General features: G+C 38.6%; 1 protein-coding gene across 7 annotated transcripts in view; it reads right to left on the bottom strand.

Moving 5' to 3' along the window:
- Window positions 1-26,161, bottom strand: part of ELAVL2 (ELAV like RNA binding protein 2) — a gene marked incomplete at both ends in the record, with an annotated part of 56,839 nt that overhangs the window by 13,753 nt on the left and 16,925 nt on the right. For all 7 annotated transcript variants that reach the window (XM_082012840.1, XM_082012841.1, XM_082012838.1 and 4 more), the window contains 2 exons: window positions 1,093-1,246; window positions 20,198-20,301. In XM_082012840.1, the coding sequence (XP_081868966.1) occupies window positions 1,093-1,246; window positions 20,198-20,301 (258 nt within the window). The remainder of the gene's footprint in view (window positions 1-1,092; window positions 1,247-20,197; window positions 20,302-26,161) is intronic.

Genomic DNA, 26,161 nt, shown 5'->3' with positions numbered 1-26,161 from the left:
TCACACTATCAAAACACTCCATAAGTATTATGTGTCAATATTGAGATTTCTGTTAACATAATGGAATTGCAAATTAAGACATATGAGGTCAAACAAGTGTCAAACACTGGCATGCACCATCCTTTCAAGGTTAAGACCATGTGAAAACTTTATGACCTCCTACAGCTAAAAGCTGTTTGTCACCCAGTGACATATGACTATGAAAAGGTACAACTATAAAAAAATCCAAGCTAGATCATTCAGGGAATAATTATGTGAGTAAATGAATTCTTCCACACCACTAGTTTTCTGGGAAGATGAGAATTTGGAGAGCCCCGCTCCTTTGTGTTTTGCTTTGCACACTCAATACTTCTGTCATGTACTTGGCATTTAATTGCTTATTTTTGGAACAGGCCTGCTGGAAGCAGATGAGGCAGCAAGATATAAATCTCCTCAAGATCAGCCATTTGAGACAGTGAAAAACACATGCATTACTGACCAAGTCTGAAGAGTAACCAGACTGTCACTGACAGCCACTCACTGGCTAAGACACATACTGTAACAACACAACTAATCTGCTAGAGCTTAGTTCTTTAAGGCACTGCTAAGCACAGAACTTCTTATCTCCCAAGGAACTCAAAGTTCATGTTCTTCAGTATGCCCCAAGTTAATGAGGCAACCTTGAAAACAGTCTTAACAACAATTACCAGTCTAGGTCTTTTGTAATCCTAGCCTCAGAGAACCAGCTGTGCATTTCTGCAAAAAACTTCATTTTTATAAAAAAAGTGTTAATAGCCTTTCATAATGCACATAGGGACTATTTTCACACAGCAGCTTGGAAAGGAGGATTATAGCAGTTGTAAATTTATTACAAGCCATGAAACAGCCTTCAAACCTGCACCTTCAGGGTGGAAATTACTCAAGCTGGCTCAGTACACTCCACAATTTATTTTTGTCCATGCATATTTATGAACAATTCCAGCATAAAATTGCTTTTTGTGGCCTACATACACCTTTCGTACATTCTAGAGACAAGACTATTGTACTGAAAGGTGAAATATTTCTTAAACTGTCAGTCCAAATATAAGAGGAAGTGCAAAGCTGCCTACTTACCGGTGACTTGATCCACCAAAATACGAGAAGTAATAATGCGTCCATATTGGGAAAAGAGCTGTTCCAGTTCTTTCTGGGTCATTGCTTTTGGAAGTCCACTAACGTACAAATTCGCATCTCTGATAGAAGCTGAACTTGGTCGTGCATAGGAAACCTTAGGAAAAAGGAAGTAAAAAACCTAGAAATCAAATACTTTAAAAACAGCTGAAGTAGGACAGTGCCTTTTGTTCTCAGACATTGCAATATTTTTAAGGGCAGCCAGAAAAGTTACCTTGAAAAGTCAGTTACATGTTTTTTTTGGTGCTGGCTTCTGTGAAAACACTGAAAGGAATGCAACATAGACCACACAGAAGAGGCTGACTGCATGAACTGATATATAATTTAATGACTACAATCAAATAAAGGAGAAAAGCTAGGTACATGCGCCAGCAAGCTTTGGTGGAGAAAAAGTGTTCTCAGTTAGCTTACTATAAGATTAAAAAGAAAAATTTAAGACTATCCAAGAATTTTTTCCTTTAATTGTCATTAAGAATCATTAAAAAATATAAAGAAAAAAGATTTCAATTTGATGTCTAAGTCAAAACCACAGAAAGGCAGTCCAAAGCACTCGGAGGTTTCCAAGTGTTTTTCAAGTGCTGTGCTCTTTGTACATGTGTTAAGCTTGCTACCAAATGACACATAATCATTCATGAGATCAAGATAAAACTCTGTTGCATCACTTCTATAGGCCTACAAATCAATGGTGGAAACAGGATTGCAACTTGCATTTCAGCTGTTCAGCAGCTTGCCGATTCTTGCAATGCAGAGGTCTTACAACAAATGTGAAGTAACAGTGAGCTTCTCAGGTGCTTTTGGACAGAAGTTTTTATCTGCTGTCTCAAAAGTGTCAGTCAGAAATATTTAATTAAGATTATCAATTAGATTCTTCAACCCTTAGACATATGCTACAAAAACAGCATGCTGAAGAGTTCCGTACCTCCCACTGAAGACTGTACAAGTGGTTTATCCCTATTACAGGAAAAATTAGAACAGAACATCCATGCTTGTGGGATGGAATAGGACAGGACAAAATACTTTATTTGGGGTTTTTACTGTACAAAATGTAAAGGTAAAAAGGAGCCTCAAGAAGTGGTCAGATTTCTCTCCTTTTCTTCCCTCCCTGCAATGCAGGATCAGCCAACTCTGGGCAGGTGGAACTTATCTCTGTAAATATATCTTTTCCCTAACCCTTTGACATTTATTTTCAAATTCTCAAATTCATGCCTCATTTCCATGCGTTATCAGTAGATTCTTAAAGACCCCTGTGGAAGCAAACCAAAAAAGGCAACTGAGATGCAACACTCCAAAGACTAAATAAGCAGTACCCTCAACACTGCTGTGATCCTTCAGTGTTCTACCCAGAGGCTTTGTGCAAGGTGTCTTCCAAAGCTGGCTGAATAGGGCTGACCTACAAAACTTGCAGCTGTCCAAGATAACACACTATTCAATATAGAGCCCTGCGAGCCACAGTGCCTTGCTCTTTTAACATCAGAGCCACACAAGAGAGGGAGACCTGTGTTCTGATCTCCCACACAGGCAGCTAGGAATAACCTCAGCCTTTTCTCCTCAATTTACTTTTTTTTGGTGAAGATGTGCAAACTTAACCATAACAGAAAAGCTGCCTGTGTCCAGTTTTACAGCAAGAATGGCAATTTCTGAGTTTCCATACAGTTTGTTTCAACTCCAGTAAAGCCACACTGAAGAACAGTTTATTTTCCACTGAGCTGAGCCCACTGAACTAGAGATTACTCAGTCCTCTTTCTTCTACATGGCTCCTCGCTTTTCTTTTATATTATTAGAAATATGCCCTAGGGAACTATCCACAGAAGAGCTCGTGAAAATTACCACCATCAACGTGCCAGGCAGAAAGCCCCAGACCCTTCAGCAAAGTTGAATTCAGTGTCTATGGTGCTAACTAAAAAACCAATCAACCACAAAGACCACACCAAATACTAAAAACTATTCCTGACATCTGGTCACGGCAGGAATCTGCGATGTGACTCTGGACAAATCTTTCCACCTCAGCTTCTCATATCACAGGGACCTCTTCTATAATCCAGTCACAACATTGACAATGGATATTTTCCAGTAAGTTAGAAGTTTAATTTTTTTTAAAATGCCTTTGATATCTTGTGATTTTTTCAAGATACAGTGTGAACAGAAAGTAGTAGTTCATTTTGTAAATTAGCTGGGAATTGATAGATTAGATTTCTATTTTGACTTGACTCTTGCCATTTAAGAAAGTCAGCATAGTATTATTGCTAGAAGACAATATCAACTACTAGTTAGAGTCAAGATTCACATAGCACAAGTGTTCAGGACTTAGGTGCCTGTAACCTGCCAGAGGAAGCCTCTCTATCAGTAGCAAAAAGTGATTATGGCCATTTTGCAGCATCATAACTAATTTATCCATATATTATGCAGCATCAATGATGGAATCTTGTAAACTATTGGAAACAAGACACCAGATAATAGATGTTACAGGAACGGCAGGCGTGTTTCTGCATGTGACAATACTTGATTCCCAAGAGCCTTTCACAAGGTAGATGAGAAATTTAACAGGTCCTTCAGGAAAGGCAAGCAAGTAATTCTGGTTTCTTAAAACTTGCTAGAGTAGTGTCCTGGTTTCAGACAGGACAAGTAGGTTCACGACTCATGACAAGTAGGTTCAATACTCAAGTCTAAATACCACCAGCAACATCAGCTCTTTCAGAGGAAGAAAAGACGAAATCCTGCTGTTCTACCATTTTGCCATTTTTTGTTTAACTAACCATGTCTTTTCTTTAGATGAGTATTTGCAAAGTCAAGGACAATAAGCACCAGTGGAACTACAGAAATAAAGATTTGAGGGGAAAGCACAGTCTTGCAAGTCAGGCAAAGAACAGGAATCAGACTTCAGCTACCAGCTGTATGGAAGATTCTGCGGCAGCTGGGTCAAGTGACTGATTTTGCCAGTTCTGTGCTGTAGGGTTTAACACTTAAGTTTTGTAAAAACAGTTATTTTCTTGAAGTGGTAAATCTGCTACCATTACATGGCTGTACAGCCAAAGCCCAATATTTGCAAGCTGGGCTTGAAACAAAATTCTTTTTTTATTCTGTACATTCAACCCTCACACTACATACACCCATATTTGAAAAAAACAGTTTCTAGATCTTGAGTCATTTTCCTACTCTTTTACAGACAAAAGTAAAAGATATGATGATATTCCCAGGTGCACAAATAGTCTGAGAGGTAAGCTGCACCAGAGACAGAACAGAGAATAAAATTTGCCTGCATTCAGCCAAAGAAGCAGCAAGGACAGTAATGGCTACTCAAGAGGTAGAAAAATACAACAGCTAAGGAATGAAAGAACTTGCCCACTTATTTATGTGCTTCTTTAAGAAATAATGCACCATGCCACACTTGGCAGGATGACCTTAAGGAGCCTCAAGGCCAGAGAAGAGACAGACTGGCTGGGGGACAGGACTAGACACAATAAAATCCTGAATTACTGAAAACAAGTAGGTCTGAACAGTTAAGTAAACCTTTGTTTTCAAAAGGAATCTTCCACACCCCCATATTTAACTCTACGTGGTAGAAGGGCACAGCAAAGTCCATTTTGTAACTGAACACAAGTGTTATTCATGTAAAATTTGACACCAGTGGAAGCAAGCAAGGACAGGCACTACTTATAGATAACTAGATGTACAGTTTAACTGGTTTATAAACTAGATGTATAGCATGCATCACTGGCACATCTCAATTTTACCTCTAAGTTTTTAGTTCTCTCTGGAATTGAGATACATTGAAAACTGTTCTATCCAGTCCTATGTAAGCTGTCAAACAAATTTTTCTTTCCATATGCATTTGGTCAGATCTTCTGGAGAGAAGTCAGAATTCCTGGGAGTGATCAATCAGCTAAGGAGGGAAGAAAAGCAGGGACTTATCTTTAACAAGAAAACCTATGCAAGTGCTGGTCAAACAACATTTCACTGAGAAACTGAAAAAAAAAAAAAAACCCCTACGGTTTCCTGAGGATTAAGGAGGTATTGCAGACTTCACATGAGCTTCAAATTCAAATAAATACCTGTTAAAGCTATTTTCTAAGCTTGCATGCTTACAGGCACTCAGAACAGAGGTTGCAGAACATAAGCCTCACAAAGTCTTTTCAAACAGGATGAAAGAAGTCTGTATGAATAGAAGATACCAGAGGCCTGCCAAGATCCCTCCGTCATAATTTATGGTGCTACTGTTTTCCCAGTCTCCAAATTATCTAGACTTTGCTCTAAAAGTAGTTCTACACATGCTGATAGAAAATGGAGCTATTTAAGCAATCTAATGCAGTAATTTGATTTTCCCTCCAGCTGCCTACTAACTGTCAAAGTCATTCTGATTTGACACATTAGATAAACTTCTTTCCTTCCTGGTCAGTGACATTAAAGTAGGCTAGAAGCAAATAACTAATTCACAAGATCTACCTGATCCATAGTTCAAGTTCAGTAGTGCTGAGAATGAAAGTAAAAATTCACACTTCTTACACACGTCATGCTGATGGACCTCCCTGGTGATTACCACAGTCCAGCAGCACTGTTACGGGTACCACAGTTCTTACAAAGAAAGCAGCTAGAACAGCTCTATAGGTCTACAAAACCTGTTGATGTCCCTGCTCACCATCTCCAGTGATTGAAGGATCACCTCCAAAGCTAAGGTCCCATCCTAGCAAGCAGGAAATCAAACAAAGGTGTCTGGGGACCTGCTTGGATGAAGAAGGAATTAAAGTCCAACATAAAAAAACCACGTGTAGAGGATGTAAAAGCAGGAATATAAAAATTGTGTCCAATCACACATGGAGGAGGTTAGAAAAGGTAAAGCCCACCTGGATTTGAATTTGGTGAGAGATCTGAAGGGCAACAAAAACATCTGTACAAATATATTGGCAGCAAAAGGAAGACTGGGGAAAACATTAACGCACTGCTGAACAAGGCAGGGAAACTGCCAACCAGGGACACAGAAAAGGACAGGATACTTGGTACTTCCCCTGCCTCAGTCTATACCAGTACAACTGGGTCTCAGGGACCCCACGCCCACAAGACAAAGTCTGGGACAAGGAATACTTACACTACTGGAGGAAGATCACACCAAGGAATATTTAAATTGCACAGACAAAAGTCCATAGGGCCTGAAAGATTGCAACCACAAGTGCTGCGGGAGATGATGGATGTAATTGCAAGGCAAGGTGATCTTCCCTCTCTACTCAGCTTTGGTGAGGCTTCTGAGAGACTGTCTCCAGCTCAGGGGTGGAGATAGAAGACAGATCTTTACAACTAGAGTGAGCCCAGCAAAGGGCCATAAACGTGATTAAGGGACTGGAGCACCTCTGATGCAAGGAAAAGCTGAGAAAACAGGGATTGCTCAGTGGGGAGAAAAGGCAGCTCAGCAGGATCCTAGCCATAAAAATCTGATAAAGGGAGTAAAGAAGATTCCGTAAGAGAACATCTTTTCATGGCAAAGTGTGGTCAAGCATTGGAAGAAGTTACTCAGATTGTAGAGTCTAACCCTGGAGATGTTCCAAACCCATCAAGACACACGTCTGAGCAACCTTCTTATGGTGAACCTGCTCTGAGCACAAGGTTTGACTAGAGGTCTCCAGAGGTATCTCCAACCTCAGCCATTCTGCAATTCTGCAACAACACAACAAGCTGTAAGAAAATTATTTGAAATGGACTTCTACACAGACTGCGGAAGTAACCTGAATCAAGTGAAGGTAACAAGAGCCAAGACAGAGGATTCCTACTCAGCTTTTTGTATAAAACCAGTGATACAGTCATTTCCCCCCAGTTTCTTCCAAGAGGAATTAAAAAATAGAGACACACTCTTCCAAAAGGGAATTCACACTGCTGGATATGTGCTGTCACTTATCAAGGATATAAACTCAATCTGAGCTCCTCAGAAGGGAAATCCACAAAAAATGTTTGCTAACTTACTGCCAAGTTTACTTTATGCTACAGAACTGGTATCTGTCAAAATATAAAACAGTATCTGCAAAACTCTCTCACTTTTCCTCTGTCAAATGAGTATGACTTTTCATGGTGACAGTTGATCCAGTGATGTTTATTGCCTGTGCCCTCGCTGGTAAATGCTATATCTACATCCAAATGAAATGGAGTTTGACATAGCAGTCAAGGCCTGTACCTAATGCAATTTAAAGAACGCAAGTAAATGAAAGCAGTAAGTTCTAACCAGTAAATACTACTATTACAAGTTCAGTTTGTGTTACTCCCTTTAAATTAGTGAATCGCATTTGTAAGATATTTTTCACGTCCAAGAGCATATGCTGATCAAAGATTTCCCTACATGGAAAGTACCCCAGTGACTACTCCTGTATCCTGACTGATACATATTGGGATCTGGGCAGATTAATCATAGGAATAACATACATCTAACTGAAATCCCTACTTCATTACCAATATCCAAACACTATCTCTAGTCATCTTGCTAAGCACTGGAAATTCTGCCCAGGCAAGAAATCTAAAAGAAACACAGAACTTCAGAAACCCAAGGTAATTGAAGTTCGACTTTCTTTCACAAACCATTACTAGTAATCTGTGTTTACTGCAAGTCAGCATCACTAGAAAAAAAACAAGGACACCACAAAATGTTACTGGTTTAACAGTACTAATTTCTACACAAAAGAAGCTTGCCTGCAGTATGGGATATACAGTTTCTATTCATTATTGATGTCAAAGTCCAGCTATTGCACTTGTGATATAGATTTAAAGCAGAGACTCTCCACATTGATTTCCCAACCTCTATCCTGTCAGTTTGCTCATTCAGTAATTACTTGCCCATAGCTCTAATCTCTTCAAACAATATACATATGCACTGAATTAACAGCTGTGCTAAAATACTGCTTCCATAACTACTTCAACAGGTGACTATTTAATAGATAAACATTAAGGTTATGCAATGTCAAAACCAGCAAACACAATGCAAGTCAAGCAGCAATCAGAAAGCCTACAGTTTTAAATATTTAATGATGACACACACTGTACAACACTGAACACAGTTACTCTGGAGACACTAATTTAAAAACAGTTTTACTGGAATTTTCCACTGCAGTTAGTAGGAAAGACACTTTTTTCTAGAAATTCAAACATTACACCAAATCCAATTATTTTCACTGTTTTAAATATTTAATTTCTTAACATCAAGGTGAACTGTTTTACAATTTTCAAGTCAAAACTGTTAAATTTAACAGGTTAAAGAAAGAAGTTGCCAAAAAGAATAGAGACCCAGTACCTACAAATGAATGTTTCAGTTTCTTACTATCTGCTGCTACCTTTAGACACCTCAGCACCATACTTCCATCTTTTATCTTATTACTTATTAGTACTATGGAGGGCAAACAGAGTGTTTCATTACCTGCAAGAACTATAGGAAAGAAGTGATTAAATTCGAAACACCTCTCCTATGAGTCTTTAAATCTGAAATCTTTAAGTGTTAAAATCAGGTATTAAGTACATGTTTGCCTCCAATAATTTCCAGTGTAAACTTTCAGCTTAGCACACTGTTTGCCTTATGGATAGTATTGGGTTCTTTAAAAAAATCTAACAAAAAAATCCAAATAAATTACCATGCAGTCTGTGCAGATGAAAATGGATTAAATCTTCCTTCAAGCCAGACAAGTTTATATTGGGAAGAGGAATACATTATAAGCCCCCTTGGCAAGCATAATAAAAACAAGGACATATTTCTTTGTTTTTGTTACAGCAATGTTCTTGGAGACCATTGTGCCAGGCAAGTGTTTTTAACTTGCACTTAAATTAGTATGTGAGACACCATGACTCAAGAACTCTTCTTCTTAATTTGATTTCTAGTAACAAGGTGCTGCAGCACACAGCAGAGACCAGGTCTCAGCTGTCACTAGCCAGTGATAGGTTGCTGTCCAAGACAGGAGAGTATGTTACTGTATATTCATCAAGTTTACTTTCTGTCTCCCCTCAAATTACAGTTCCATGCCAAACAAAGCGTTAAGGCCATTTTTCCCAGTATACACAAGATTGCCTTCTTAAACATACATGCTCAGTTTGAGTTTGTGGTGCAAGCTTGCAGCAGCAGTTGTTTCTGTAGGCAAAGCAAACTGGAAACACAATAGACTTCCCTCTGTAAAGGCAATTTAGACTCAACTCTGTGAAGCTATGAAAACATACTTGTCATACAGCTTCACTTATGTGTGTAGATTAAGTTAATAAAGGTTGTATGGCATATGGTTATATTTGCTTTTACAGCCTACCCTGCAATAAGTAACTAAAAAATGGACACAGAACTAACAGCCTTTCAACACCACCATCAGAAGATTTTTGCTATTTTTAGTCCACATCTCATGAAGATTGCCAGCTCAAACTACAGCCAGTGCTAGAGTTGGAGCCCTGAGGTCACCCATGGGATTCATGTCAGTTTTGTGCCCATGCAGCTGAGGGCATGAATGGACCAACCTGACAGTTTGTTCCTTCACAAAACAGACAATTAGAACCAGATCTGGTCATGAAGTTAACTGTTGGGGGGTCATGATGAGCTACACTTCAGAGACAAATGGCTCATCAGTGCACTACCCTGATACCTGTTTATCTTCAAGGATTGTACAGAACAGGGTACATGTATAAGAGATCTGTAAAGTTAGTAATTCTCTCAGAATATTGCAGCACAGAGTAATCATGTCAGTTGGCACACAAAGAGAGCTACATTGACCATGGCAGCTATTTCCATGCCCGAATAAACAGCCCAGCTAGAACAGTGTTGAAGCTCCAGTTCCTTTACAAGCTTCTTACACGAGCAGACCTTAAAAGATAGTGTTCAAAGTCGTTACTGATGGGCATAGTAGTTCACATGAGCATGACTAGCCAGAGGAGTACCTGTATTTTATAAAGCTCCACCTTTTAACTAGAATAATTTCATCTAGATAATATGAATTTGCCAAAGAGCTGTAAGCTAAAAACACCACACCTTCTAAGATTCATAGCATGAATCCAACACAGTTTTTGAGTTGGCGGGAAAAACAATACATGGATGTGTTTTTCACAACTAAGGAATGACCTCTCTGCAAGCAACTTCCACTAAAATAAAGTGAAGTCTCCTTACTGATGTAGTCTTTTGCAGCTTTCGATAAGTAGCTGCTCACAGGAAAGTCCTTCACCTCTACATATTTATGACCTTCACTCTTAAGCATGTTAATGCACAGCATGGACACTAGATAGGTCTCCAGCTTCTAAGACTTCCACCAATTTTCAGATTAATTACTGGACACAGAGGAGCATCATTGATACAAGTACTGGAACTCAGATTTTCTTTTTACTTTCATCCCTCTTTGACCATATTTCTGTATTTGACACTCGTCAGTCAGAAAACAACCACCACAGCCACTTGTGCTACTTGCCTGCAGCAAAGCCCATGCTCACCCCACTTTCCAGCAGACAGTGGGTCAAAAGCCCTAGTTACAAAGCAAAGCTAGGAAACTGAGCAAGAAGTTTGGGTTATTTGGATCAGCATGAAACCTAAGGAAAATTCTGTTTTCAATTCTGTCTCTAAGTCCCAGTTCAGCATTTTAATCTGCTCCTCCCTCTCACCTTTGCAATTTCCTTAGAATGGAACATGATTTAGCCATCATTAAAGCACAGGTAGCAGCAAGTTCAGCACAGCAAAGAAAGGAAGAGGAACTAAAACTTTCCTTTTAAAGAACTCTGACCATGAGCAAGTATTGTCTGGATGAGAAGACTGATGAAGGACTAGGATAGCAGTGAGAAGTTAAAGACAACTCTACTGAGAAGCTGAGAAAGCCCATAATCAGTTCTTCTTGATATTATATGTTTAAGAAAGCAGGGGATTTTCCAGTCTGGGAAGCATTTTTCCCCAGGTTATCTTGAAATGAAGTACCAAAATGACTTCTTGTGAAGCCAAGCTATTTTCCAACATGCTGAAGACTTAGTATGATATTGAGGAAAGCACGAGAGCACTCATGTTGACACACATAAGACAAACCAGACTTTAACGGACCCTTTCCCTCCTCCACCCTATTCTGAGAGTACCCAGCGAGATGGATACCTTTGCTTCGGACTCAAGGACACTCAATTCTAGCTCAGTCTTACACTCGTGGATAAGACTATGTTATCCAAGAGAACCATCCTTCATTTGGAAATGCAGCAGTCATGAAGGAAAGTGAGTCTTACGGGATTTCAGGCATCACCCTGTGTAGCAGTTCCCAGCAGCTAAACCTGCTCCAGAAGGATTTACACCCTTGGTTCTCTTACAAGCCAGAGAGAAATAGCAACTAGAGTTCACTGGCTGTCTGACAAGGATGTCTGCAAGCAACAGAAGGTTTCTTTGGGTAGTGGAGGTGCTTCAATTAGATCAGCAGGCTTGTTCTGACTTTTTGTAGCAGAAAATAATCCCTTGTTTCATAGTTCTCAGGAGGAACATAGCTTCTAAAAGAAGTTTATCTGAATTTACTTCATGTAAGAGTGGTATATTTGTGACTCTGCAAGCAAGAACAGATCAAACTCATCTTGCTCTTAAGAAATGCACTGTTCTGGTATCTTGCATGTTTGTATGGTTCTACCAGCTCTCTGAAAACATTCCTCAGAAACATCAGTGACAGACTAAGAATATGCCTGAAGAGTCTGAAGTCCTTCCAATTCTTTATGGCTAGACTTTGAAAAAAGTCAAAGCCATGACCAAAGTTAACAAAAGGATCTTTACAGAGCATGTCACAGTACCAGATCAGGACTTTCCAACATTACAGAGAAAAAGCAGTCTTCCTAAATTTGTTTTTGGCCTTGCTTAGGCTAAGGGCCACTGTAAAATGGCAGCACAATGTATTTCAAATATAGCCAGCTTATGCAAAAGCTGCATTTGTGTTCTCAGACTGAAAGAGCAATCAAGCCAGAGGACACCTCTGAACAATAGTTACCATGTTCTGCAAGGATGGCTCAATGAATTTTAGATTAATAGAGATTGACCTTGCAAAGGGTGCTCTTGCTTTCCTTCTCCATTTCCTGCTATAAGCACTGATGAAGACAAAAGGAGCTGTTTGCTGCAAAGGTTAAGATTTGGAAGGAGAGGTATGATGGCTAGTTTGGATGGGCTTTAAAACTGCATTGTTTCTATTAAATTAATTCTGTATTCTAAACACATGTATGCTACTGCAAGAAAAAAGTGGATGAGGAGATAAGTGAAATACAGAATTCGCCACATTTGTTGGTTAGCTCTTCTCCAACTTTAATTTGACATTGCACTTCATCTCCAGTTGGCAGCTTTAGTTCCTAGCTCTTGATTGTATTCCTTTTTTCTGTGTTTTGTTTCTGTTTTTTGTGTGGTTTTCTCTTCAGTTTCTCTTTACTAGTTTCAAGGCCTACACATTTCCATTATGCTAGCTTTCTCTTATAACAGCCTTCTTCCAGGAAGAATTTAGACTTAAGACCAGTCTTCGTATGTCTGAGAGGAAGGGGACCGGTATTCTTCCTTAAGAAATAGAAGAAATAGAAGAATAAGAAGAATAAGGAAGAATAAAGTAACTGAATAAGGACAGCACACTGCTCAGAGGAAGACCTCATAAAACTGCTGCTGTGCATACCACAAAGGAACACCAGAAATAGGTTTTCACAAGACCGGGTCTGAAGCAGATACATGAGATCCAAAATGCCATTTGGTGAACAGATGCAAGCGTAATATGTAGGTACTATTAACAACAGAAACCAACTGAAAACCCTGCTATGGATGAAAGCAGTATCAGAGGTTCTCAGAAGTGCTCAAGATAATAAAACAGTTCACCTCTTATCAGAAGCTTATCATACCACTTTAAGAGAAAGATAATAATTAACTTCAACTCCTTTCTACACTGAGATGAGAATTATGCACTATTAATCACAAAAATGATTCTGCTGTTTCAACTTTAGAAGGACTAATATAGAAGAACACTTTAAATTTTGCAGTCATAATTATCATTGTCTCATTAAAAATAAGACATACTTAACTTAAAATTTAAGTACAAAGACAAGGTAAGAAACTAAAGGAGATCCTATCTCCAAACATTTTCAGTTTCTTACTTCTCGCTTTATAATAGTCTGAAAGTCCTTCCTCCCTGGTTTGTATTCCTGATTCTGATCTGATGAACACTCCCTCCCCACTCATGCCCAATGAGTGGGTATAAGCACCACAAACTTCAGACACTTCCAGTAAAAAACCACACAATTTTATACTTTAGAGGACAAGAGCACACAGGATAATATCCAGCCTTCCACAGGAATAGCACGACCAAAATCTCAAAACAGCAGACCCCAATTCTCCTCCTGTTTTTTTGAGTTGAGATTAATTTGTTCACAAGTTTTCCCTTCTTCCGAAGGAAACAACTTCATCTTCTGCATGTTTGTGTCTAGGGAGATGCTGCTGCTGCCAGAGACACTGGCAAGCATATCCCTTGAGTCTCTCCTGCATAATTCATTCCACAGACACATCTTATAGAAATGCACAAAACTCATATCCATTGCCACTTACAGTTATTGCTTCACTGGAATATCCTACAATCTTTCAGGAAAAACTACTACTGAATGGATGAAAGACACCCAGAGTCAATATTTAATTAATATGTCAAAAAACTTGAAAGCCACCTGCTTAGAGATAAATTTGTCTCATGAATTCTATAATTTCAAAAATAAGTGTAGACATGTTTTACAATAGTAAAAGCATTCTTATAAAGAAAACTATTTGGATTTGGAAAAAACCCAGACAGATCTCCACACCTGGCATTTGCAGCATTTTGGACCCATGCAGAAAGCCATGTTCTGCTTAAAGCACTTTGCATAACATCAGGAGGTCAGAGGACAGGAAGATGCATCAAGCTCAGCACTAAGAAGCAGGTTTTTGATAGTTTTGTTGGCTTTTTTCGCTTGCTTAGAGCTTGGCTTTTGAGCAACACTTGCAGTCTTCCTTCAGCTCCATACAGCTGTCCTCTTTTAACATCTCTACTTCTGTGTCAGAAACTCCCTGTGCAGGCTCAAACCATGGAGGTTTTTGGCTGCAAGCTTGCTTGGCAGCCTTACGGTGAGCTGCACTGGTCTAAGGATCCTCTGTCCCAGGGAAAGCAGAGACAAGACTCCTGCAAGAAACTCTAATCAGCTGCAACACTGCACATGAGGTCCAAACAGAAAACAAGCTATGTAGTTGCTTAAGGTAAGACTAGCACATTTTGTAGTTCAGTTGTTGTGCTATTTTCCTCACAGTGGTTAGGCATTAATGAGCAACTGTGTGGCTGTAATGTGGTTTACAGGAAGTGACAGCAATACGCATTCAGGATTGAATCCTCCTCTCTGTATTATTCAGCAACATGAAAAACAAGCAGCCAGCTTAAGCTAGTTAAGTAACATTCAAAGTCTGAGGGGATTTGATTTTCAGTGAATAACAAATTTTACCTGGGGGTGAAGAGGCATGTGTGGAGTGGGGAGGGGGTTTAAAATAGAAATGCTGTCAAAGTTTTAAGTGTAACATAGTTAAAAGATTGTATAATTACCATTTATATAACTCCTGCAGAAATTTAAGGGAAAAACAAACCTTTTCCTCTGTTTGAAGACAAATTTTTCTGCTTCATATCTGCTACAGCACTTCAATTTTACCTTGAGAATACAGTCCTGACGTATTTAATTACCCTGTCAAGACCACTAAGTGATCTAGCACCATGCCCCCTCTCTCAGTCTTTGCTGATTGATAGCATCAGTAAAACTCAGTAGTTTTAATTAAACCTCCGAATAAAAGCCTCTTTTGCTACTCAGTAGATCAATGTTCTTTAGTGCTGGAAGAAAAAAATCAAGGTAAGGAGGGTTTCTCTCACCTTCACAGCTCGGTTGCCTCTGGTATTTTAATAGACTTTTTATACAACTCATATTTCATTGCTCCCCAAGGACATTAGTTAATGAAAAAATTACTACAAAAAGTGACACTACTAAAATTTTCCTCTACAAGTTATCAATGGTGGAGATAGGAACAATCTTGATCTTTTACCTGCTGCACTAACTCAGAAACCAAAATTAGCATGTTTGTTTTTTCAGCTTTTTGGTTTTTTTCCATTAAGTGTACACAGCATTTTCAAGAGCACTATCATAGGCAGAAGTTCATAGGGATGGAGATCTTGAGCAGTTAAGTTAGAGGATAATTCCTTTAAAATTAATCTTACTGTAAATCTAACTAATGGTTCAAGGAACCAAGTGAAATTGCATTGCATAATGCCTATTTTTAAGGACACTCTGCCTCAGAGGACACCAGTGAAGAAGTTGTGGCACATCCCTCACTTCAAGTCTTCCTTTGCTGTACCGCAGTTCTTTGGGCATTTGCAAAAGCTGACAGTTCAGTATTCACTCTTCAGGTTAAGTCATAACTAGCTCTTCTCATTGTACAGCTGTCTACAGTAGGGCAGTTAACTAGGTGATGATGGCAAAGTGGGACATCTATGCTTATAGACAAAGAATTTGTCAAACTTCATTCCAACAAGAAGTTGAAAGAATGGTACATGTTAGGCCTGATTTTATTTTTTTAAAAATATGCAAAGCTATAAAGGAGTGGGAAGAAAACCTACACATTTAATACTTCAGATAAAATATTTCTTAAATCTTTATTCCCCTGACAGGTGATAATTATCCATGTAAACACCCTAATAGTCTAAAGAATTTAAAAGAGGAGGAAACCTTACTAAATCTGATTTTTAAGAAGCACTAGCTAAGTAAAATACAGCTAGATAATCAATGCTATCTTACAAAAAAGGACAACTCCTAGGCCTCTGGCCTGGATAAACTATTTTTTCCCTTTCCAACATATATTTGCATACACATCTATGCATGTACCACCAGCATTAGTAAGAAAGCTGTCTGCCAGCTCCCATATGCAGAGGCTCTGCCACTTCAGGCCCTCTCACACTGGAGAGCTGGGGACAGGAAAGCAAAGATGCTCTTCAGCCCCAGCTCACCTGGTGAGGGAGGAAGGAGCACTGCATTACTGCCATCTGCAGTGTCCCCTTGGCAGGTACAATCCACAAAAAACCATGTCTGTCATTCTAGCAGTCTAGCACCCATACAGAAAAGCCAAAGAGATTTTCCTGTGTCCTCCTGCTATCCCTAGGTAAAAATCTACCTCCTACTCAGCATCTTAAACAGCTCTATGCCAGTTCAAGCATAGGCCATTTGTTTGCCCACTCTTCTTTAGATAGAGAATCTTACCACACTTTGTTGTTAATGTAAAAGTCTTTTACACCAAACTGGAAGATACTTCTATTCAGGTAACTTCACAATAAATTCACCTGTATCTTTTTTGTTTTGAAGGAGTTTTCCCAGTAGCAAGGGGAGGGATTTCCCCTCTCCCAAGCAGAAGCCAAGCCAACAAGACATGCACTGAGTTTTCTTATCACTATATGCAAGTTAGGGATTCTTATATGCTGTTTGCCTCTCTGAGTTTTCCATGTTTGGGAAGAACTGATCTTTCCAGGACAATTCAAATGAAAAAAAGTCATGGACAAGCAAGTGTGTAAGTAGAAAAATCAATCCATGCACAGAAATACGCATTTCCACTACCTCTTAAACAGAACAGAGCCAAAGAGCTTCGCAGCAGCAGCTTCTTCCAAAAGAAAAGCCACAGAAAATGTTTTACCTCCTCTAATATACAATTGGTTTTCACACTGAAGTTGCATAATTAAATGAAGCCAAAACTTCACAGGCTACCTGCAATACACAAGCCTGTTTACATCACAAATAAATCAAATTATGCCACAGAGGGCACCATCCAATATGTGTATGTGTATCGCCTAGTAGAGAGGGGTTCAGGTCATCTAACAAACCTAAACATGCCTTCAACATCAATGCACACCCACCCCACAGTTTTAGGATTCAGGTCAAATCAGAAGGCAACACAAGTGGCAGCAGGCTAGACAAGATTAAGACTGCTATGACTTGCTTTAGAGGTATGGATCTGAAATTTGATCAAGATAATTTGCTAATAATTCAGTGAAGTATTCCATAGGATGTTCTTTTTAGAAAGGTATCAGATAATAGGTTTTAATATTGCTACCTGTACAGAAAAACTTAAGCCAGCATTTCGCAAATTCACCTTTTCAAAATATTTTATTTCAAGAAAACAGCAGGTGGATCCCCTTTTAGGGATCAGAGGAATATATCCAGTGACTAACAGTCTAGTACAGAAGCCGTGGATCAGAGCTGTGTGTCATGGCCCCAATCTAGAACATCACACATCAGGATGATGACAATTCCTTCTCAGCAGGAATGCTCTCAGTTCAGCCACAATGTCAGGGTCCATCACCTAATCAACGGTGTTTGTTCCAGTTTTGTAGACTGACAGGAAACAAGCCTTTCAACCATCAATCTAGTGAACTAGTAAACATTTCCACAGAACTCCTAAAAATGTACAGTGAGAACAAACATCTAATTTTCTTTTGAAGTCAAAATATCCACTATCCATCCTTTTTCATGTGAATGTATATACAAAAATCTAAGAGACATCCATTTTTCTAAAGCTGAAACTAAGTCTTAAGGTTTGGATTCTGAGTTAGTCAAACAGGTTTGTTTTTTTTTTTAAATTTAAGTATGACCCCTAGACTAATAGCAACACTGTGGTCTATAAACTGCAAGTAGTCTCCACAAAGGTCCTGGCACTGAGATCTCCTAAGCGACTCTCTCCATCCTAGATGTTGCCCCCAGAGGCAGCAAACGCCTCAGACATCAACTTTGCCTCTGCTCAATATTGCCTCCAGGCTGATCTGCAGAGTATGTAATTTACGAAGTGCTTCACAGTAGGCTGAACATTTCTACTGGTTCACAGATAGAGGCACTCTTGTTAAGTCTCCTTTCGAGTAACTGCCACACAGACATCTTAGTTCTTTTAATAAGAGAAGGAACTTATTAAAAGTTCTTTTAGTAACAGAAGAACTGTTAGTTCTTTTAATAAGAGAAGCCTTAGTCTTAAAACATATTAAGGATTCCCCTAGCCTCTGCCCCTTCTGAAATGTGGAAAGGGGTAAAACCAGCCTCTTTCAACAGCATCTTGAGAGAATCCAGTCATGAAAACTTGTCCTGAAATCCAGCTTGTGTACACGAAGGAAGGTAAGTAGAGGATAAAGGACTACAGCAGTGTTTCCCCTCAAGTCATGTACACTAACACTGAGAAAGTGCTGCTGAAGGTAAACAGGGCTGAATGTGGGTATCTAGAGTAAGACTTTTACAGGTATTTTTCTGAAGAAAGAGCTTTTGTTTATTTTGGTGAAGAGGTCATCATTTATGGCTTGTGACAACTCCAATGTTTCAAATTTTCTTTAGCTAAGGAGCTAAGAACATCTAAGGCACAAATCCCTGAAAATTTACACATCAGCTTTAGTCTCCCTGCAAGGGTCACTGTCTTGTATTGTTTATAACCTACAATTCCATTTTCATGTCCTGGTAAGGCAGGAAAGGAAAAGCACCAGTGTCACTACCCACATCTGTCTACTCCATTTTCACTTCCTCCTCTCTCCACCCCACCCCGACCTTTTTTACAATCACTTTTTAGTTGCAGAAATACAGAGACTGTTTGCATTAACCACTTAGCAAGGTAAAAGAGGATTAAGAATTCATATACTGGCAGCATAAAGTCAGTCACTGGAAAAGCCCTTAAGGGATCATTTTGATTTGGGAGACCTGGCTTGATTCTCTAAGAACAATATCCTTTTTAGCCTAGCTATGTAGTCACGAGAACTTCCAACTTATCACCCTGGACAGATGTGTTTTTTATTTGTCCAATCCAAGACATTAAATGCAAAGATACAGTGCACCTGCAATACTACTGGAATGCAAACCTATTCCCTTTTTCACCACCACCCAAAAGAGCTTCAAAAAAACTGGACCATTGACTTTCCCCAATTTTCCCCAAAGCAGAAAGTAGGAGTGACTGCCTGTGGGCAAGAAGTCTGCCAGAAGCACACAGCAAGCTTTCTACAGCAAAGCATCTATCCATGTCTTTCATCCATTATTGTGAGTCATCATTCACCATTTGTTAAACAGCAGTATTTAAGTTTCTAATAGTGTAATCCACTTCATTACATCTTATGAATCCAGAACAGGTAGAGCATTCTAACCATAATTACTGCCATTTTATCTTTGTCTCAGTCATTTTTAAGAGGCTCTGCATTGCTTTAAGTTCAAACCTTTTTAAAAGTAAGCTTTATCTTATGGCTCAAACATGATCCTAGTTAAAGGGCAGTCACTATTCAAGCTAGCAAACCCTGCTGTGTAATGAGAAAGAATGAGATGGCTGGAACATGGATTGCCTTCAGGCACCAACACCTGTGAAACATTTTCAGAGGTCTGCATTCCCTGATAGAATCTATTTCCTTTCCTCTCCCAAGATTTCAGAGCCCAGACAATTGCTCAAATGAGTATTGCCACTCTGATAATGGAGTAAGATGGTAGGTGAGAAAAAGTAACTCTTAAGATTTCTGCTTCTAGAAATTCAGAAACTGAATTTAGTAAACATGAGATACAGGAGTTACAACACAAAAAACGGGAATCCCAAACATTGGAGACCTAGATACTAGAGCCCTAGGAGTCCAGTAATTCATAGATAACCAAAACAGTAATTTCAGCATTTCATTTTAAGGATTTGTAAGAGAAACAAGACACTAGCAACCTAAAAAAGGGTGTATTAATAAGCAAGTTACGCTATCTTTGATAAAGTAAGGAGGAAGCACGCATATGGTGGTCACACCATACGCAATACTGCATTTCTGCAAACGCATACGACAATTTCTCAGTTAAAACAATTCAAGCTCGTATCTAAAATGTTAAGTGCATTAAAAAGATCAAAATTTTCTATCCTTTAATAATATACCTGTAGAGCTAAACAGACTAGAAAGGACTAACCACCTGCTACATGGTGAAGTCCTAGTCTATTCTAACAACATTAGCAGAATGCTTAAGTTACACTTGGAAAGGGAAAAAAAATCATGCATGTGCTCAACAAGAAGTCAAAACACTTCAGTTTCTTTAAATCATAAGTAACACTACATACTTTTATGGTTTTAGTTTGAAGTCTCAATCCATTCAGAGTGTTGATAGCTTTTTCGGCATCCTTGGGCTCAACGTAGTTCACAAAACCATAACCCAAGCTCTGTCCTGATTAAAAAGAGGGAGAAGAGTGATCATTAGTACTGCAGTGCTACACAATGGATAACTAACAGCATTTAAAATCTGTACGGACGCACTGAGCAAAAATTGTTTATATTAAAGAACAGTATCTGCCACAGATAACAAAGTTTCAAAGGCTCACAACACCTAATTTTTCCAGTAAGGTTAGTGTTTTTTAACTAGCTTCCTCTGTTCCCAGGGGCTGCCCTAAGTTCAATGCAAAAACAGCTACAGTAGGTTTAATGAAAGACTTAAAAATTGCTATGCAAAATAGGTTCAGGATTTTGTTACGATCTGTTAGAGGAAGTGAAGGAGCTTCAAGGTTAAGGTGACATCAAAAAATCCACTACTCACTTTTGAACATTTCAATTTTACAAGTAAATGCCAAAATTCTGGATGAGTGCTTGAAAATGAGCGTTTCAAGTATACGTCAATATCAGAATTTGTTCCAAATTTGAAGCCGAACATCTCTACAGATGTTATTCACACACTAAATAGAGCCTCTCAGTAACAAGGAGTTTAAGAGCTCATTTTGTTCCTATATTCAAAACAACTGGTACAAGTAACTTGTCATAAGCTAAATATCATCCCAAGGTGCAACATTTTGAGGTTCTTCTAGCATTGGTAATTCAGATGCTAGACAGACATAAAGCATTTTTAATTACCTTTTAATCACTGAACCACAGCCCATTTCTAACAGTGTAATCTAAGCACTTAAAACACTTGAGAGTTTAGCAGTAGCCATCTCTTGACAACTTCAAAACCTGAAGTATACCATCCTTAACTAGCTGCCTTCAGCATACCCCTTTAAAAATATTTCTAGTGCATAAGAATGCAAGTAGGTAGAAAAATTTTACATAGGAAGAATTTTACATAGCAAAATGATACCACTTAGTAAGAATACTGTCCTTTATTAGCACAGACCTTTTCAGAAACACTGCCCCATATTCCCTGACTTTTTTTTTTGAAACAAAGGGGTGAGGTACAAAAAGCAGTCAGCAAGCCAAAGGGAAGCATCCAACATATCCAATTCACCAAGTGCTATTTTTTTTAAGATTAGCTTGGAGATACAACAATATGAAAGGATAAACAATATTACCTAAAGCACAAATAGCAAATTCATTCATTGCCAGCAAACACATAAAGGAACCTATGCCGTATTGAGTTGTATGGTACCTATACTACTTAATACATTCTGTATATAAAGCAAAAAAACCGATGGGAAGTTTGTAGCTGACTGAATAATATAAGAGGGGATTTAGTAACAAGCCCACCACTGCTGGCATTCATCATTTTGTACAAATTTGTCTACCATAGCACCAAAAGTTAGAGGATACCACCACCAACCCCTGAAGCAACCCCACTTCATCCCAATCTCCTCCTCAAAACTGCACACACAAACAAATTGGCTAGATGAAGCCATGAGCAGGTTAATAGTTATTAACAAAAAACATCTCAAATCCAACTGGACGAAGTCCTGAGCAACCTGCTCTAGACAACCCTGCTCTGAGCAGGAGGTTGGACTACCCAAGCTCCAGAAGTGCCTCCAACCTGAGAAATTTGGTGTTTCTCTAACAAACTATGGAAATATGCAGAAGCATTTCTGTATTAATTTACAGCTCTACCTTGCTCCTTATCCTAGAAGTACCTTCTTCCTTCTTAGTTTGATTACCATACACGAATTTCTGTATCTGTCACCTCCATCACTCCCACTGTGTGGGGAAATTCTTCCCAGCATTTTCTCCAAAAAAGAGCAACTTAAAGGAATGTCTCTTTGTGCGTGGCTTATTTTGGTTTTATCTCCTAATACAGAAATGCTGATTTTTGGTGCTATTAATCTCCTATGAAGGAACCCATTTAAACCACAACCTTGAAAGACATGAGAAAGCTATTTCATGTAAGAAGTTCCCTATACACTACTCATTAATTCCAGAGTGAACAGAAAAAGATGTGCAGAAGTTATTTCTATTACCCCTCTGTTCATGTCATCTATTTTTCACATTAACACCACCCAGGCAACTATAGGCAAAGAGCATACACAGCTGTTAAAGGGTATCATTCATGCCCAGTTCTTCAGCAGACATTCTATTAGTTAAGCTTGATGACTATTAGTAGACTAACCTAGGAAGCTGCACAAACAAAATCCAGTAACTTATTCAGGAGAAGCTTGAAGTAATTTCTGCAGTTTTGCAATTAAAAAAAAAAATCTTTCACTGTGAGGGTGGTGAAACATTGAAGCAGGCCACCCAGAGGGGCTGTGATGTCTCCATTCCTGGAGATTAAAGATCTGGCTGGACATAGTGCTGGGCAACCTATTTAGGGAGAACCTTCTTGAGGAGGGGCAGTTGACTATATTATTTCCAGAAGTCCATCTACCCTCAAAAATTCTGTGAATTATTTATTTTATTTAATTCAGTTTTGTTTAATTTTGGCTATCATCTAAAATTCAAAGGTGTTCAGATCTAGCATTCCAAAGGCCTTATATATTTGAAAAGATTAAGAGAAGGTAAAACTTCTTAAAAAGGTCCAAATTGTGCCTGACAATTAGTGGTTCAATTACACATTATCATTCAAAAAATCATTTTCTTCACAGAAACACAGAAGAAAGATGAATCTCTGCTCTCAACAAGTGAATTGAACCCGATTTCTGGAATCGGATGCTTGAGAGACCTCTGAAGTCTTTCTGCTTGCATCAGGAAGATGCTTCTTTAAGAGACTTGTCAGTTCATATGCACATGGATGAGTTTTAGAAAATCCAGACAAGCATTTCACCAAATGCAGTAGAAGCAGCTATTTCAAAAGACCCATTAGATATCCCAATTATTGTACAGTATGTCTGACAGCTGGTGGTATTTCTCACTTGGTGGGGAAGTGCCAACTGGGTTGCAAGAACTTAGAAGCTCAGGGACTTCAGTCCAAACTTAATGCTAAACCACTGCAGCTGTGCAAGCCAGACAGAAGTCCCATCTAATTATGAATTTCAGATGGAGAAAGATCAGCATGCCCGCTGCACACAAATTTTACTCAAATAAAGTTAGAGGCACCTGGCCAGCTTAATTCAAACAAGTTTTCCTTCTGTGCCACTTTCCCTCCCCTTCTTAGTGTCTAAACTTTTTGCTTTCAAGACAAACCAAGTAGAAGCTAGATGCACTTACACCAAATTAGACACCACGTAGAATATCTAAAAAGAGTAACTTCATTACTTAGTAATTGCAATGACTAATTGTATTGCTCGAAGCCAAAGAAACTGAATACTAACAGAAAACACCTCTGGACTCTTCCATCTGTGCCTCTTCTACAACAAACTCTACTTGTCAAGACAGAAATCTCCTGCAGAACACATACTTGCTTCTAAGACTAGTAACACACTTGAAGTAGATTATGTGTCTTGAGTCCACAACAGGGTAACGGAAGAAAGAAGATAAATCTATAGTTGTCCACAAGTTAAATAATCCTCTGATTTAAATGTTTATCAAAAAGCAGCTTAGTCTCCTACTGTTTTAAGACAGTCAGCTCCATCAGGCTCCTGCCTCAGCTTTGTTTTTCCAATTTGTGCTTAGTGACACTGTAGTCTGAAAAACCTCTGACACCTCTCCAGGTTAGTACATGGAGCACACCAGGACAGCTATTACATGTTTATATATTATGAATATCCAGTTTAGTCATTCCTAGATGTTCAAAATTACGGCCTACTCAACCTCAACACAGACAGACTATCTGTGCACATCAGCTGTTTACTCCATAAGTCATATATGAACAGTATTAAACGCATCTTATCCTAAAGAAAGGAGCGACTGAGTTTTATTTTTGTGTGTTATTACTCATGGCAGTAAGAAGGAAACACTCACCCCCTTCAACAGGAATACTCCCCTCCTTTGCAGAAGTAAGCAATACTTCAGAAGTTACATACTCAAACTATCAGTTCAGCTTCTTCTCAATAGTTCTATTTCACAGCTGTTTAAAGCAGTTTCTGTACATTTTCTACTAGATTTTTATCCTTGGGACACTATGACTATTAAACAAGGTAGAATAAAATGACAGTTAGCTAAATGATTAGTAAAAAGAAGTCACCTGAAGCAGGAAAAGACAAAATGATGAAATGATCTGGAAGCAGTGAAGAAATGAATGAGGAAAAGCAGTTTGACTTCAATTTTGCTTCAACAAAATTTGATTTAAAAAAACCCCACACAGCAGAAGTGCATTGCACAAGCCTGTAAGACAGCAAAGGACTTAAAAGCAAAGGTTATGATTTTAAAGTTCATATTCATTAATTAATTTTGTGTTTTATGTAACTGACACTTGCAACAAAGTCAAATTCAAGCGTAAGTGGCAAGAAAAAAAAAAATCCTTTCAGCCAGGCGCCTCTTTGAACCTAGGCATGCTATATCCACCGCTGAGTGGGTCACTGACAAATGTTCAACCTCTACACGTGTAGAGAAAACATGAAACATGAACTGGACAGCACTCTGCTATTCATTTTAAGGGCACAAACTGTGTTTCAAGTTTATGAGCTTCCTAAGTATTATAGGAATATATATATTCTATATTACATACATATACATATATGATATATATGTATGTAATATAGAATATATATTATGATGATGCATATATATATAATGATGATGCAAATTAAAGAGTAATTTATTAGATAATGCCATGTTACTTTTTGGCACTACAGTCAATATGCAAAGTAGATTTTGAGAGGACAGGGGCAAAAAGTAATTTTGAACAATTTACTTCTAACCAGTCTTTGAAAGGACTACAAGAGACCGAGTAGAGTTCCACCTGCATACTAGAAGTTTGGACAAAGTAATTTAACATTAAATAAAAAGTAAAGGACTGTGGGATAAAACATGCATCACTATACTGCACTGTACATTTCCATAAGGCACAGCTATTTACACCATCTAAAAGATGTTACTGCTGAATTCCTGAATGCTCAAAAGCTATTACAAGCCAGCCTTCTTCACTTGATCACCATTACTTACTTATGCAAAGCTATCATAAACTTCGGGAGGAATAGGAGATCTAGAGACAAAGCATAAACTGGCAAAGGTTTTACTCTCCCTAGATAATCTGTATTTATTTACCACCTCTTAGCAGTTTGTTTTCTCAATTTTTTCTGTGTTTAAGCTTCCCGTTTCTCTGGAAAATCCAGAACTTACTTTCAAACACTAATTCAATTACACTGGAAAGTAAGAAAAACTGAAAGACATTCCAGACTAAATTATCTACCTCCACCAAGCCTGTTTTCTTCTTTCAAACAAACCTGTATTAAGATTCTACTGTTATGTTAAGGAGTTACACAAAGCACTGAACCGGGTCATTTAGCCTGAGGACACCAGGCCAGCAATTAAGATGTTTTACAGCCTCTCCTCTAAACCACCCTGGGAAGTAGCCTGCCTGTCAGCTTTTCTTGCAAGAACAAGTATACTCACAAACCTTCATTTCCTTCCTTTTTCACTTTGAAAGCAGCTTGCAACGGCCACAGACAGTGGCTAGTTTTCTAAAGCTTTAATTAATATACCTGCCACATTAACAGCTAAAATTTCTCCATGCTGCAATTCCAAAAGGACAAAAAGCCTTCAGATCTGACAGCTTCTTTGAAGGCCTGTTAGAGAGATCCTCTCCCTTTGACTACTATACCCATAAACCTGCAAAACAAGTTAAAGTAAGTGAAAAAGTGGGACTACAGCATGTAACAAGAGAAAACTTCAGTAACTAGACAGATATGCAGGAATGTCCCCGTGTAGCTGCTCCCTTCTGCAGTGGCCAAAGGATGACAGTGTGTTTTATAACAGACGTTGGAGTGAAGAATGGCTGTAAAATGCTTCTGTTATGTTTT

Source organism: Phaethon aethereus (genome assembly GCF_964289735.1).
Source record: "Phaethon aethereus genome assembly, chromosome: Z".
NCBI classification, from domain to species: Eukaryota; Metazoa; Chordata; class Aves; order Phaethontiformes; family Phaethontidae; genus Phaethon; species Phaethon aethereus.
Note: the sequence above shows the minus strand (reverse complement) of the source record. Positions and strands in the feature narration are given on the sequence as shown.